Source organism: Ovis canadensis, chromosome 10, assembly GCF_042477335.2.
Source record: "Ovis canadensis isolate MfBH-ARS-UI-01 breed Bighorn chromosome 10, ARS-UI_OviCan_v2, whole genome shotgun sequence".
Taxonomy (NCBI): Eukaryota; Metazoa; Chordata; class Mammalia; order Artiodactyla; family Bovidae; genus Ovis; species Ovis canadensis.
Window position 1 is genome coordinate 29,543,695 of NC_091254.1, and position 15,524 is coordinate 29,559,218.

The 15,524-nt window shown below is 40.6% G+C and overlaps 1 protein-coding gene across 1 annotated transcript in view; it reads right to left on the minus strand.

Annotated features, from left to right (window-relative positions):
* The window catches only part of NUFIP1 (nuclear FMR1 interacting protein 1), a 32,398-nt gene that overhangs the window by 2,678 nt on the left and 14,196 nt on the right, over positions 1 to 15,524 (minus strand). The window contains exons 6-8 of the mRNA XM_069602215.1: positions 13,782 to 13,874; positions 10,208 to 10,401; positions 2,608 to 2,724 (exon numbers count right to left, since the gene is read on the minus strand). Of these exons, the coding sequence (XP_069458316.1) occupies positions 2,608 to 2,724; positions 10,208 to 10,401; positions 13,782 to 13,874 (404 nt within the window). The remainder of the gene's footprint in view (positions 1 to 2,607; positions 2,725 to 10,207; positions 10,402 to 13,781; positions 13,875 to 15,524) is intronic.

Sequence of the window (15,524 nt, forward strand, 5' to 3'; positions counted from 1 at the left end):
GTCGTTCTATGTGATGGGCATGTGTAATCACTGATCTTTGGAACTACTACTGTAACTGTTTTGGGTCACCATGAACCACGTCCATGTGAGACAATCAATTTAACAATGTTATGTTCTCACTGCTCCACCTACTTGCCATTCTCCTCTCTCTCTCCCCCTCCTCCTCAGGCCTCCCTATTTCCTGAGACATCATACTGAAATTAGTATACGATGAATAACCATACTAATGGTTAATAACCACAGGCTTCCTCAGTGGGTCAGCTGTAAAGAATCCGCCTAAAATGCAGGAGCTCCAGGAGATGCGGGTTCGATCCCTGGGTCGGGAAGATCCCCTTGAGTAGCAAATGGCAACCCACTCCAATTTTCTTGCCTGTGAAATCCTATGGAAAGAGAAGCCTAGCGGGCTATAGTCCACGGGGTCGCAAAAGTAGGACATGACTTAGAGACTAAAACAAAAACAACAGAGACGCTACTGGTTCAGAGAAGGCTCTCTTTATTTCCTTGTTTTACTTATTGCAAAGTCCTGCTGTGTCAATATCCTATCCCAACCTATAGCCCAGTAACACTGCAAGCTAGAAATCTGCTAGTGACCTGGATGGCTTAATAAATTCAAATTACATAAAATAATTCTTAAGGCTTAGGAATGTGAAGCAAGGACTTTTTCCTGAAGGCAGGACATATTAGACAATCAGTCAAACTGAATTCATACAAAGTCAAAAGAACAGCTATGCACCACCTATTGCCACACAAAGAAAGACGCAATGGAAGGCAATATAGTTGGCTTCTTTAGACCTAAGCTTTATGTCAGCTTTGCCACATACTAGTTTTGCCAGTGTATCCTCTTGAAGCTTCAGCGTCTATAAAATAAGGGACTGAAACCTTGATCCCTTCCAGTTTCCTCTCTGCCTTCTCAAAGTGGCAGTCTCAAAATGAAGACATGAGTATAAAACTATTAAATATCTTATCTTAGGAATGAGAGAGGAGAGCATTTGTATGGCTTGTTTTTATGGGATTCAGTAATCTGGTAATAGCTTTCTTTGCTATCACCTGTCATAAATACACAAGATAAGCAGGAAACATAATATGTGTTTAAAGAATAACTTCATCTTCATATCAGTGAACTGGAAACAAGAGTAAGGAACTAAATACTGTTTTTCTTAAAATTCAAAAAAATAAAAAAGAAGAAGAGGCAACCATCTGTAAAGGACTCCTCTGATAAAGCCAAAGTAGATTATATTTCAAAATTCAAGTAGCCTTTAACCAGTTACCACAGTAAAGCTTACCTTTCAAAAAGAGAAAAAAAAAAAAAAAAAACTCGTGTTATAGAGACCCAGATCTAAACCTTAACTTTCATATTAAAGCCCAACTCTTCCTTCTTCAGCATCTTCCAACTACATAAACATTGATTTTCTCTAGCTTAGTCAACATTAAAAGTCCTGCCATCTTCATCCAATTACATTTAAATCTCCCTTTCATCCTACATTTTCACTTTGAAGACCCTCTATTCCTGTCTTCGGTAGAGCCCCTACTGTGATGACGCATCTGAGACACACACTCAGAATTCTCTCGCGGCTGGTGAAGCCCAGATATAACGACCATGCAGAGCCAGGTTCAGAGGCGCAACAGGACACACGGTTATTCACTAAACAAACGCTGGGTTACTGACGTGAACCTTGGCTTGAGTTGCCCATACTGCCAAGCCTACTCGTAGCCCTTTTAAGTAAGTAAGTAAGTAAAGTCACTCAGTTGTGTCTGACTCTTTGTGACCCCGTGGACTGCAGCCCACCAGGCTCCTCAGGCCATGGGATTATCAAAGCAAGAATACTGGAGTGGGTTGCCATTTCCTTCTCCAGGGGATCTTCCCGACCCAAGGATCGAACCCGGGTCTCCCGCATTGGAGGCAGACGCTTTAACCTCTAGGAGGCCCTAAAAGAGACGCTAGATATTGAGTTGGTTTATCACCATTGCTTTTTTTGGGGGTAGGGGGAGTTTGTCATCATCTCTTAAGGTTAAAACATGTATCCTGAATAACGTTAACTTCTCAGAAACACTCTCAAAAGGATTCCATGTCTCCCAATCTTTAAAATACACCACCTAATGCAACACAAGCATATACGATTCCTGTGTTCTCCAAATGAGACAGCTTAGGTAAATGTGCTCTGTAAGGAGCAATGCCCCATATACAGGTATTTTACCATCCTCTTTGTCATAAAGGACCTCTCTCCAGCTTCAAAAGGTGCGAAACATGTTAAGACAAGGGTTCTTGAGAGTGGGAAGAAGTAATTAACTTCCTTTGCTTTATCTTTTAGAATCTTCTCTGATTTCACTAGTGGATACTATCTCTTCCCCTTCCTCTTCCTTCCTTATGTTATTTTGCCCCTTTCTCCTAGAGAAGCAACACAGTTCTCCATCTCTACCACTTCCCTTCATCCCATGTTAACTTCTGAATCAAATGAGAAAGGAATTTGAGGCTCAGCTGAAGAATGTGCATGACACATCTCGTCCTCAGACACATACAAGTGAAAGGATGCTACTGACGCATAGTGTACATCAAAGGCAACAACGGAACGATCCACACCCACTGTTACCACCTGGAACCAGGCTCACCTTCCGGCTCACTCTCTGACCCCGAGAGGCCGCCGTAGCTGCTCATCAGGGAGCACAGCGCTGGGGTCACTTCCTTGGGTATGACAGCACTCTGCGGTTTCTCCTCTTTGTCAGACTCTGAAACAGGAAGCACTGAGAATGAAACTGTACATCAAAAATATCTACCAGCATAAAAAAGAAAGCTGACAGCCCCCCACTCCCTCATGTGTTAGTGAAAAGAAAGCACTTTCTGATCATTTCCTCAATCTTCCTGAAAAAGAAACCCAGGAGACTTGAAAATTCTCCCCTTGGTTTAAATCTTTACAGTCAGAGAAGCTATCTGCCCAAAGAGAAAACAGAGAGAGGGGCAAATGGAAGCTATATGCAACTCAAGTTTCTTAGCATGTTTCACTGGTTATGGAACTTGAGTCTTCTCTAAATTAATTATACAGTCTTTGTTATTAATTATTTTACTTTATGCTATTAATTAATTTTATTACAATACCAAGAAGGCCATAAATGTATTTAACATCACTGGACTAGGATCATGGACTCTGAAAATTAGATTTGGAGTAAATAACATATAAATGGCCACTCTTTTTAAGACTGGTTTAGAGGGTACAAGTAGTATTTCAGCCTTTCTACCATTAAAGGCATAAACATAACGCTTCACTGAATCTGCCCTAAATTTTTATTATTTAGAACTTCTAAGAACTTAAGTAAACAAGCCAAGTACGAGAATTCAGCGAGTACTAAGAGCCTGCCAAAGGTAAAGTGTTTGATCAGAGCCCAGAAAGTTTAGTTGTAGCCCCAGGACACCACCTATTGCGTTTATTTTTGGCACCTCTGAAGGTGTATTACATTTATTCTGAACAAGTCAGTAGTGCCTGATGGAAGAATGAAGACAATAACTTGCTTGTGTAATGAACCAGCTCAACCCACAACCAATAGAAAATGTTTCAAGACAGTACTGAACATTCACCAAGTCAGTCTAAGGGAAACCGAAGCACGCCCGCAGGAAAAAGGAAGTGAGTATGGAACTACCACCTTCCGGTACATGAAGTGAGAGCCTCTCTCCACCAATCCACACTGCCCAACACCCACTCCAGAAACTGCTCCTTGTCAATTCGGAGCTAACTTCTTATCTTTTCTCCTGAATTAATAAAGGGGAATTGAATATATGCAGTTTTATTTATAAATGACTAGTGGATAAAACAGAATCTGCAACAATATTAGTGTGGAGACTGTTCATCTCATTGCTTCAATGATGATATGCCAAAATGTAGAAGCACCAAAAAGTACAATACAGATGACTAAATAATGCTCTTTAAAAGCAAGAGCTCATTTAACCCTTTTGAAGTATCACCTTCACTATTAATTACAGGGGATAAAACCAAAATTCAGGAGAATCTGAACTGGATGATCCCTCAGGTAACTGAACAATACAACAGCTGGGTCAAATTTAAATCCTGGCTGCTGCTGCTGCTAAGTCACATCAGTCATGCGACCCCATAGATGGCAGCCCACCAGGTTCCCCTCCAGGGACAAACACTGGAGTGGGTTGCCATTTCCTTCTCCAATGCATGAAAGTGAAAAGTGAAAGTGAAGTCACTCAGTCATGTCCGAATCCTGGCTACCTGACTCTAAATCCCAAGTATTAACTAGTGGGGTAGAATATCTCCTACAGATGTATGAAGTCTTCTGAAAATTAAGTCGTCCTACCAAACTCTCTCTACGGTCAAGAATAATGCCAAGAAATGTCTTTCAGCTACAGCCCATTTCTCTATTCCCTTTCAGAGCAAAACCCCAACTATTTATATAACTCACAGGGAAGTCACTTGGGCCTGAAATTTCCTACAACTATCTGACCCTCTAGAATCTACTTCAATCTGTCTTTCAGGCCCACCACACCAGTGAACTTTTTCTTCCAAGTTCACCGGATTCTTCTGTGTTGCCAAGTCTAGAGGTCACCTGTTGGTGTTCATCTTGTTTAACCTAGTGACATCTGACAGTACGACTGACCCTTGAACAACACAGGCTTGGAGCTCACAGGTCCACTTACACACAGCTGTTTTTCAATGTGAAATGCTACTGAAACCAACCTGCAATTAGCTGAATCCATGGATTCAGGGCTGTGGACGCAGGAGAACCACATCACATGAAAGGCAAACTACAGGGTGGACTCGAGTTTTCAAGCACGTGGAGGGCTGGCGCTCCTAACCCCTGCAATTGTTCAAGGCCAACGGGAGACCTTCATGGGACTTCCAGAACCCTTTCACTTGGTTCTCCTTTCCCAGAATTTAAGTCTCCCTACTAAATTCTCTTCATTGACCAACTTCAAATTTCTCGAGTTGTCCCTGGGTCCAATCCTCAGCAACCTTTCCCTCTGTGCCTCTTTCTCCTCTTATGATTTCACTGTATCTCAAATCTTAAAGTACTATTTAGAGGCCAATAAATCACAGCTGTATACCTTCAGTTTTCCCCTAAAGCCCAGAACAAACTAATTGCTTAACATCTCTACTTAGATATCAAACAGGCATCTCAAAGGTTAGCATGCCCCAAAACAAAAAACAGTTGATTTCTCCTCCAAACACGCCTACCAGTTGGCCTCCATCTCAGTAAATGCCAGCTCTTTTCAATGGTTACAGAACATATATCCAGAATCACACTGATCACTTCACTCCTACAATGGCAATCCAAGTCAACATTTCTTACCCAGACAGCTCTAGCATCCTCCTCAAAGAACAGCCTGACATCATCTGCCCACCTCTGCAGTCCATTCGCCACTGTAACACATCACATCCTCTCTCTGCTCAACCTCAGAGTCAAGTCCCAAGTCCTTTCCTGCCTTAGACAAGACCCTACTCGAGCTGATCCTTCACCACTTTCTTCCTGCCTTACTCCACTCCAACCCTGTTGTTCCCCAAGTACACAAAGCATGCTCTCCCCATGGGGTGCTTGCACTTGTTGCTTTCTCTGCTTGGAAAACTCTCAGTTCTCAGCTCCTAAATTCACTCAGATCTCTCAGTAGCCCCTTATCAGAGATGCCTTCACTAATTATACTAAATAGCACACTCCTTTCTCCAGCTGCCATTCTCAGTCCTTTCCCTTGGCGTTACACGTCCTCATGGAGGATATCAACCCATATTTATTTACTGTAGCTTCCCCAAGCAGAACATAAGGTACAGGAGAGAAGGGGTTTGGCTGTGTTCAGTATACTGTATCCTCTGAGCCTAGAACAGTACATAAATGCTCAACAAATATTTAAAGAACAAACTATTGCATGAATGAGTTAAATAAGGACAAGTTCAAAACGGGTAGCTAGAACAGAATGACAGAACTATGCCAAGGTGGGGCCATAAAAGAAACCTGGCTTCATCTGGATTCAGAGACTATTTCTTTTTTTTTCAATAAAATGATTTCGTTTTTCTTAAAAAATCACATATATGTATCTAAGAAAAATACTGAGGGATATAAAATGTGAGCAGTGGCTGTCTCCATAAGTTAAGGAAGTATACTGCTTTTTATGTTTTTCCTATTTTTTTCCTTCTATTTTTTGCATCACTTATATAATCAGAAAATGAATTATAAAGAAAACACAGGAAAATGAAACGTGGAGGCAAGTATTTCTTCACAATTCAGGAAGCAGACTGCACAGCTTTAATTGGCCTACATATCAACTCTTCTTCCTGCCTTCCTTTTTCTCTAGACTTCATATTTTGAATCCATTTTAGATTTACACAAGTGTTGCAAAGCTAGTGCCAAGATTTTCCATAAACCCTTCACTTAGCTTCCCCTAATATTAACATCTTACATAACCACGGTGCATTAACCACAGCTAACAAATGAACACTAGGATAGTAACTACCACCTGAACTACAGACTGTGTTGTAATTTCACCAGTTTTTCCACTAATGTCCTTTTTCTGTTCTAGAAGTCAATCCACCAGAGCACACACATTCAGTCTCCGGACTCCTTGATCTGTGTCTTCTTTCAATCTGTGACAATTCTTCAGTATTTCCTTGCCTTTCACAAACTTGACTGTTTTAGAGACTACTGGTCAATTACTGCAGAATATCCCTTAGCTGGGTCTGATGTTTTCTGATGATGAGACCGAGCTGATGGATTTTAGGTAGTGTCCTTCTCGTCATGTATCAGGGGGTACACACCAACCCGACTTATTACTGGTGACGTCAGCCGTGACCACTTGGTGGTCCCCACCATAAAGTTACTATTCTTCTCCTTCCTTATTTGATTTCTAGAAACAAGTCACTACGTCCAGCCCACATTCAAGGGGAAGGAAATTAAGCTCTATCTCGTGGAATAAGGAATAGCAAAGAATTTTAGACAGATGTTAAAACCACAACCTGGTGGCTGGTGTACTCATTACTAGGAGTGCCCTACAGCTCACTACTCCTGACTGCCTTCCTAAGGGCAAGACCTAGAAGTTCACACAAATGAACAGCTCTTTCCCTATTTCATTACCTTCAGTTATATTCTGGGGACACACCACATGTGACTCTGGCTCATGTGAAGGAAGCTTCTCTAAACAAGGTAAAACTGATAACTGGAGAGTTGAGACACTGAGGATATTTAGGGTATGTGAAAATAAGGGTACATGTGGTTTCCTGGAGCTATACTTGGGAGTGGAAAGTTGAAAAACCAGTGCTCGAAAACTTAGATTTGTAAAGCGTAAAAGTCCAGAAGAAATCCCAAGTAAAGGATAACAGGAATTTAAATGGAACCTTTCCTACAAAATCCAGCAACCATAATTTGATTGTTGGTATTCTGATTTCCTCAAAGAACAACATCACAAGTTTATAGCTTACTTTTAGGATTTTTACATTCATGCCTTACATGTTCATCTCTTACCTTCACAAAAGTAAGGATTTCAACATTAAGCCACAACAAAATGACTTGATATCTCTCACTCAACTGCTCCTAGGAACCTGACTGAATGCTTTCTATTATTAGGATGAAAGGCATTTAACTACTGTTTCTCGGGTCTAAAGTGTCTCTTGAAGATCTAGACACAGGCTTAAATACAGGCAAGCGTAATACAGTCATCTTTCCGTTAGTGCTTCACCAGACTAGCACACACTGAAACACTTCTTTAAAAAATGGGAAAACAGAATTGCCCAACCAGAGCTAACAATATGAAGGCAAAGACTTATTTAACTTCTATGCAGAGTACATCATGAGAAACGCTGAACTGGAAGAAACACAAGCTGGAATCAAGACTGCCGGGAGACACATCAATAACCTCAGATATGCAGATGACACCACCCTTATGGCAGAAAGTGAAGAGGAACTAAAGAGCTTCTTGATGAAAGTGAAAGTAGAGAGTGAAAAGTTGGCTTAAAGCTCAACATTCAGAAAACGAAGATCATGGCATCTGGTCCCATCACTTCATGGGAAATAGATGGGGAAACAGTGGAAACAGAGTCAGACTTTATTTTTTTGGGCTCCAGAATCACTGCAGATGGTGACTGCAGCCATGAAATTAAAAGACGTTTACTCCTTGGAAGAAAAGTTATGACCAACCTAGATAGCATATTCAAAAGCAGAGACATTACGTTGCCAGCTAAGGTCCGTCTAGTCAAGGCTATGGTTTTTCCTGTGGTCATGTATGGATGTGAGAGTTGGACTGTGAAGAAGGCTGAGCACCAAAGAATTGATGCTTTTGAACTGTGGTGTTGGAGAAGACTCTTGAGAGTCCCTTGGACTGCAAGGAGATCCAACCAGTCCATCCTGAAGGAGTTCAGCCCTGGGATTTCTTTGGAAGGAATGATGCTCGAGCTGAAGCTCCAGTATTTTGGCCACCTCATGCGAAGAGTTGACTCATTGGAAAAGACTGTGATGCTGGGAGGGATTGGGGGCAGGAGGAGAAGGGGCCGACAGAGGATGAGATGGCTGGATGGCATCACGGACTCAATGGACTTGAGTCTGACTGAACTCCAGGAGTTGGTGATGGACAAGGAGGCCTGGCATGCTGTGATTCATGGGGTCGCAGAGAGTTGGACACGACTGAGCGACTGAACTGAACTGAACTGATTCAACATGACAGAACCCTTCAAATGTTCATTTAGAAAGTTGCATTAAGCAAAGAACTATGTAATTTTCAAGTTAGTTAATGTTTATAACAGTAATCTTCATATTTGTGTTTTAAGTATTTTAATGACGTGGAAGTTTCTATTTAGACACAGACTGTATTTCATCATCAAGGTCACAAGCTGTAAGCTTGAATAAGTATGTGGGCACTCTCCAACACTTTTTTGAAGGAAAAAAAAAAATCAGTACCCAAGAGTAACTGAGCCCTGGCCCCAAACATATTCTGCCTTTCCCTCGCTATCAGCAAGGATAAGAAGATGCTTTTCTAAAACTCTCTTTCACATCTCAACTCTCCTAGACCCATACAACACAGATTCACTTTTTGGGGCCAGATTCAGACTTCACATTTGGAGGTAGTGCCGTGTACTAGGAGTAAGACTCCCAACTCTGACTCTGTCACTAACTAGCAGCATGACGAAGGTACATGACTCTAAGTTCCTTGGTTCAAAAACGGAAGCAGCAACTGCATGCACATGAAAGGTCGTTATGAAGCAAAGAGCTACTATACACAAAGCACTTAGAGCACAGTTAAGTACCTTACTTAATAAGTGTTAGTTGCTGTTAAAATATTTATTATTACTATTCCTACTGAATTTTATCTTGTCATTCTTAGCCCAACATCTCCTTATGCCAAGATCTTTTTCCATCCTGATTTAGTCAGTGAAGCAGTTGCCACGTCCCCGCCCATTTCTTCCCATCCTTTAAGTTCAATAATCTGCTGTGTGGTTATTGTAGAAGACACCTTCCCCCAGGCTGAGCAGGGCCTGCTGGCAAACCTATAACAATCACTCATCAGTCCACTCACTGGCAACACGCTTTTGCAGAAGAAGAAGCACTAGCAACTAGATAAAGCCTCACACCTTGTTACTGGAAAGAAAGATGGTAAAATATTTACATCGATGTTTTCATTTTTCAGAAAAGAAATGAAGCCTTAGAGGCTGAATGATATCTTTCTATGACAGCAACATTTCTGTCCTTTAATTTTTCAACTTGTAAGCAAGAGTAAACTTATCTCCTAAATTCTAGAGGGAACTCAAGACATATAAATATATTCTATGCTGTGAGGAAGAACAGTATTATTTAATATACTGAATTAATGTTATTTACCCAAAGAGACCAGGTTCATGCTGAGCAGCAAAAATACTGGCTTCCCTTGGAATTACTGCTTTCTAGGTGGGAAAATTCATCTAATGGTGTAAATCTGAATTCACAGCATCAACCCATTCGAAACAGTCTTAAGATATTTCCAAGATTATACGATACTATGCAAATTACCCAATAAATATAATCTTTCTCCCACATTCTGCCTGCTTCATGCATTCATTCCCAAGGTTCATAAAAAGTTTCTTAAAGTGAGGTTTTAAATAAGACACTCATATTAGGAACAAAAGCATCATTCTACTTTTTTACATTTTTGCCACTGAACTCTCCATAAACAAGGATGTGAAGAAGCAACTTCTGCATCATTGTCTATACTCTTAAAAACACGGTGTTTTCCTATTTAGCTTACCAGAGTCAGTGTTTACCAAAACACCCAGGGGGTCTGAATTTGCCTCACGTGGACTTTCAGGCTTCACATCACCCAAGCGGCTGCCTGACCCAGCAGCTGTTCCCTGTTCGGCATGGCCATTTTTCCACTTGTGATGTCTGCCAGGACTTTGGATTTTTGCCATCTGCGAATGTCTGGTCATCCCCTTCATCTTGCTGCAATAAGAAAAATGCAATTCTTAATATAACTGTCAAATCAATTACTTGTCACCTACTACACTGAAGAGATCAGAAAAAAATAAACTCAATGGCTTCCAAAGACAGAACATTAAATGAAAACACAAATATATCACACTTTATCAATCCCAAATTGCATATTTCCTTCCCATAATTTAATCCCTCTAAATTGGGCTCTGTTGTCAATCAACAGCAAGTGAGTTGAATTGGCAGCATTTTTTCATTCCTATTATACATAAAGTAAAATGTTCCTCGGGGCTTCCCAGGTGGCCCTAGTGGTAAAGAACCCGCCTGCCAGTGCGGGTGTGGGTTCCAGCCCTGGATCTGGAAGATACCCTGGAGGAGGGCATGGCAACCCACTCCAGTGTTCTTGTCTGGAGAATCCCATGGACAGAGGAGCCTGGCAGGCTACAGTCCACAGGGTTGCAAAGAGCTGGACAAGACTGAAGCAACTTAGCACACAAGATATTCCTTAGACTTTATGAAGTGTGTTAACTACTTAATTTTAAGGAGCCTTAAAGTTTCTGATGATTTTACAAACATAATACCTTGTTTCTTATTTGAGCTTCATGATAACTCCTTGAAATAGATTAGACAGGTATTGGGGTGGCAAAAAGGTTCTGGTTTTTCCATAACATCTTACAGAAAAACCCAAACATTTTGGCCAACTCAATTATTATTCTCTTCATGTTACAGGGGGATAAACTTAAAGATCATAGACCAAGCACAATTTCACAGCTAGCTCAAATCAAGTGCCCTCTCAAACCACCTTAATTACTACACTTAAGAGGAAAACAAATAATTATGTGAGCACATGCTTATGTAAACTATGCGCAGGAAAAAAAAAAAAAGACCTTTTGAAAAAAGGTTCATTACATTTACTCTCAATGGACAATAATACAAGGTAAGAAAATAACACTAAGGCATATAATAATAAACTCAAAGGTAGTGATGAAAAGAAAATCTTAAAAGCAACCAGAGATAAAAGGTATTTACACAGAGGAACAAGGTAATGGTAACAGCAGAGTTCTTTTGGAAACCATGCAACTGAGAAAACAGTGGGGCAACATCTTTAAAGTACTGTAAATATCAAAAACACCATTAACCTAGAACTGCTATCTAGCAAAATTATCTTTCAAATAAGAAGGCAAAATAAAATCTCTTCAGACACATAAAGCTGAAAGAAGTCTTCAGCACGCCCTCACTATAAGAAATGTTAAAGGAAGTCTTTTAGGCAAAAGAAAAACAGTATCAGATAGAAAGATGATCTACACTCAAGAATGAAGGCTACGAGAAATGGTTAACTACACAGGCACCCTGCCCATCAGCTAGCCAACCCCTGGCTGTGACTGTCAAGATCAGCAGATATCCCCCAACTGACCCCAGATACGTGTGATGAGAGGGGGAAAAAAAAAAAAAAAGACACCTACTAAGAGTAAAAAGGCAAGCCACAAGTTGCAAGACTGTATCTGCACCACCTATACTCTATACAAAAAGTGACTTGCATCTAAGTAACTCCTACAAATCAAGAAAAGCAACTCTGTTAAAAAACAGTCAAAGATTTGAACTGGCACTTCACAAGAGAATTATCAAAATGACCAATAAGCATATGAAAAGATGTCCAACATCATTAGTCATGAAGGAAATGGCATGACATGAGGAAAAGGTGTAACGTATAACAATACTGCATACTGAACAGGACACAAAGAAATTAGATGCAGAGTCACAGCAGCAGCAGCAGCAGTAGGCATATAAATCAGTACAACCATTTCAGAAAACTGCCTGCGTCTATCATAACTAAACACACAGTAAGCAAGTACTTACGTCCACAAACGACACTTAAAAGAATGTTCATAGCAGCTTTACTCATAATAGCCCAAAGCGGAAACAACCCAAGCGTCCAACAGCCGAATGAATATATAGGCACAGCCAAAAGTTTGTTCCGCTTTTTCCGTACCATCTTACAGGAAGACCAGAGTGAACTTTTTGGCCAACCCAGATACATTCTCATAGCTGAGTTCTATACAGCAGAATGGATTAAGAATGGATTTACAGCTACATGCAACAATGCGGACAAACAGCACAAAATAATTTTGAGCCATAGAAACTATACCAAAGAAGATATACTATGTGATTCCACTTATACAAGGTTCTGCTTCCCTGTGGCTCAACTGCTAAAGAATCCGCCTGCGACGCGGGAGGCCTGGGTTCGATCTCTGGGTTGGGAATATCCCCTGGAGAAGGAATAGGCTACCCACTCCAGGAGAAGGAATAAGCTACTCCAGTATTCTCGCCTGGAGAATTCCATTCCTTGGGGTCGCAAAGAGTTGGACACAAATGAGCGAATTTCACTTTCATACAAGGTTCCAAGAACAGGTAAAATAAATCTATGATGATACTACTCAAAAGAGGTTACCTTTGTGGGCAGGCGTGGAACTAGGTAGGAAGGCCTAAGAGAGAAGCTCTGTGAGGTAAATACATCCTATATATCATTAATCCATGTGGAAGTTACACAGGTATGTAGGTATGTGTGCATGGATGAATTCATTGAGTTGTACACGATACAAAGTAAAATGGGAAAGTTCTGTGAAGGTGAGATACTGGGAAAATGGGACGTCTCATACACTGCTGCTGGGAGAGTAAACTGGGATAGCTTCTGCGACGGATGTTTGGCACTTAGCTATCAATATTATGAATACATGTCTTTGACTCAGCAAATCCACCTCTAGGAACCTACCTTCAGAAACATCTGCATGTGTAAAATGTATGTACAGGGGAATAAGGGTAACTTTTTATTAGGAAAAGATTGAAAATGAATGTCTGTCAACAGAGAATTGGTTTAAGGAAAAAAAAAAAAAAGACGACCTTGTGGGGATATTCCTACCCTTCCTACACACCCAGAGAATGAGGAGTCTTGCTTATATATTAATACAGGGCTATCCATTATTTGGCTAAAATAAGCAAGACGGAGGACCATATCGAAAAGGAAAAGAACAGAAGAGACTACTATCTCTGTGCTGTATACAAATGGGACATCTCTACAGAGGCGAAACGGGTTGTCTCTGGGAAGGAGGACTGCTCAGCCAGGGGACAAAGACAAAAAAGACCTGTTAATATATATCATTTTGAAAACCACAGGAGTATAGCGTATTATTATACTCATACTATACCTATGAGTATAGGTATATTATTTTAAAATATAATTTTAAAAATTCGGCAAAAAAGCTACAAAAGCAAAAATTTCAGAATTGAAAATACGGAGGTTTTAGGATTCGGGTGTGTCCTCTTTTTATTATTTGTAAGAATGTACATTCATTTAAAACGAGCATTGAGAGTGCAAGCGATTTTCAGGAACTTACCCATACTGTGTCGTCGTCAACACCGCTCCTCTCTTTTCCTTTTCAAGTTTTAACTTTTTCTTCCTTTCAATATTAGCTAGAGTTGGGTAGTTTCTAGAAAACATTAAGAATCCATTATAAAAGGGCTTTTTAGAGTACAGTTTTAATTATGCAGTCAAGCAATTGCTGCATTTAACAGTTTTGGTTTAACTAAAAACGACTAATACAGTAAATTAACGTAAACTTTTAATTCCTTCTAGATTTTTTTAAGGGTAAAAAAAGTAGGTCTACAATGATGTTGACCAGTGGCCAGTCCACAAACTCTACCAGTCTGCTACCAGGTAAGGAACTTAAAATAGAATGCAAGTCAAATATATAATGTGCTGAAATGGATATAATTCACATATTTGGCACATATCCATAAGTACTGTAAGAAAAAAATGTATTTTCTTAGGCATGTACTTACGCAAACACATACTAGTAGGTATATCCAAAGTTACCAAGATAAGGAAGAGACACTTCTCAAAAAATAAACAGTCTACCAGGAAGGACAAGAAAAGCATGGTTATTTCTAAAGAACAACTATAACAAGGTACAAAATAAAATAAGCACCCCCTTGGGAGCACAAAGATTGGAGGGTGGGGAGGAAAGATCGTTATCTAGATGAAGAAACCCACAGAGAAAGGAACACGAAAGACACTGGCCTTAAATGGTGTTAACAGACACAATCCAATGGGAGAGGGGCAGTGTTCTAAGCAGAGCAGACAACCCAGACAAACCAAGGTCTAAAAGTGCGAGAGATATCCAGGGAGTAGCAAGTGGTTCATTTCGGATGAAACAGTTCCAGGCAATCAGACCAGAAAGGGAGGCTGGGGCCCAAATGTGCCTTGAATGCCAGACTAGAAAGCCTATTTTTGATTCAGGGGTGATGGGGAGCCACTGAAAGTTTTGAACAGGGAGAGAGATGAACAAGGCAGTGGGTGAGATTAAATCTGACAGCAGCGTGCAAGATGAATTGCTCCGACAAAGCTTTCTTTGTTCCTTGGCACAGCTGTGTGGAAACGGAGGCACCAAACGTTGGTGGTGAGAGGAGCAGATCCCAGGCGGGCGAACACGGACAGCTCTCCTACCACTCAGCCTGGCTGCTCACCAGAATGAATTCTGAGAAACATCAACACACCGTGTTTTCCACCCTTCTTTTTAAAACATCTGCATCACTGACGTGCACAGCTCAGACAATATGAAGCTCATGGGCTGGGCACATTGGAAGATAAGAATGGAAATGACATTGAGTAAGTGGTGAAGTAATTAGGAAAAAAAAAGCAATGGATTTCAGCGAGGACAGAACAAAGCAATCTACCCAGCCAAGAAAAATAAACTTCATAAATAAAACATGATTAATGTACTAGCTATAAATAAACATAAGAGGAAAAGACCAAGGTCACAGGAGATAAAAATCTGACAGCCAGTCAGCACCGCATGACTACACTTCCAGAAAGCAAATACAAGGACTCCAGCACAGGTACGAGTGTGAAGTCCTCCCCTCACGACACTCAAAAGGGATCAGAAACTCTCAGGGTGATACAGCCAGCTTTGTACCGCTGAACTGAAAAGGAATGTTGAGGAAAACTCAAACTTGGGAGGGATTCAGAAGGGACTCACAGATGATTAACAGGATGAAAAATAAAACCTCCGAAGAAAGATGAAAGGAACTGGAACAACTCGCAGCCTTTAAAAGGAAGAGAAGTGACAAAAACACCACAG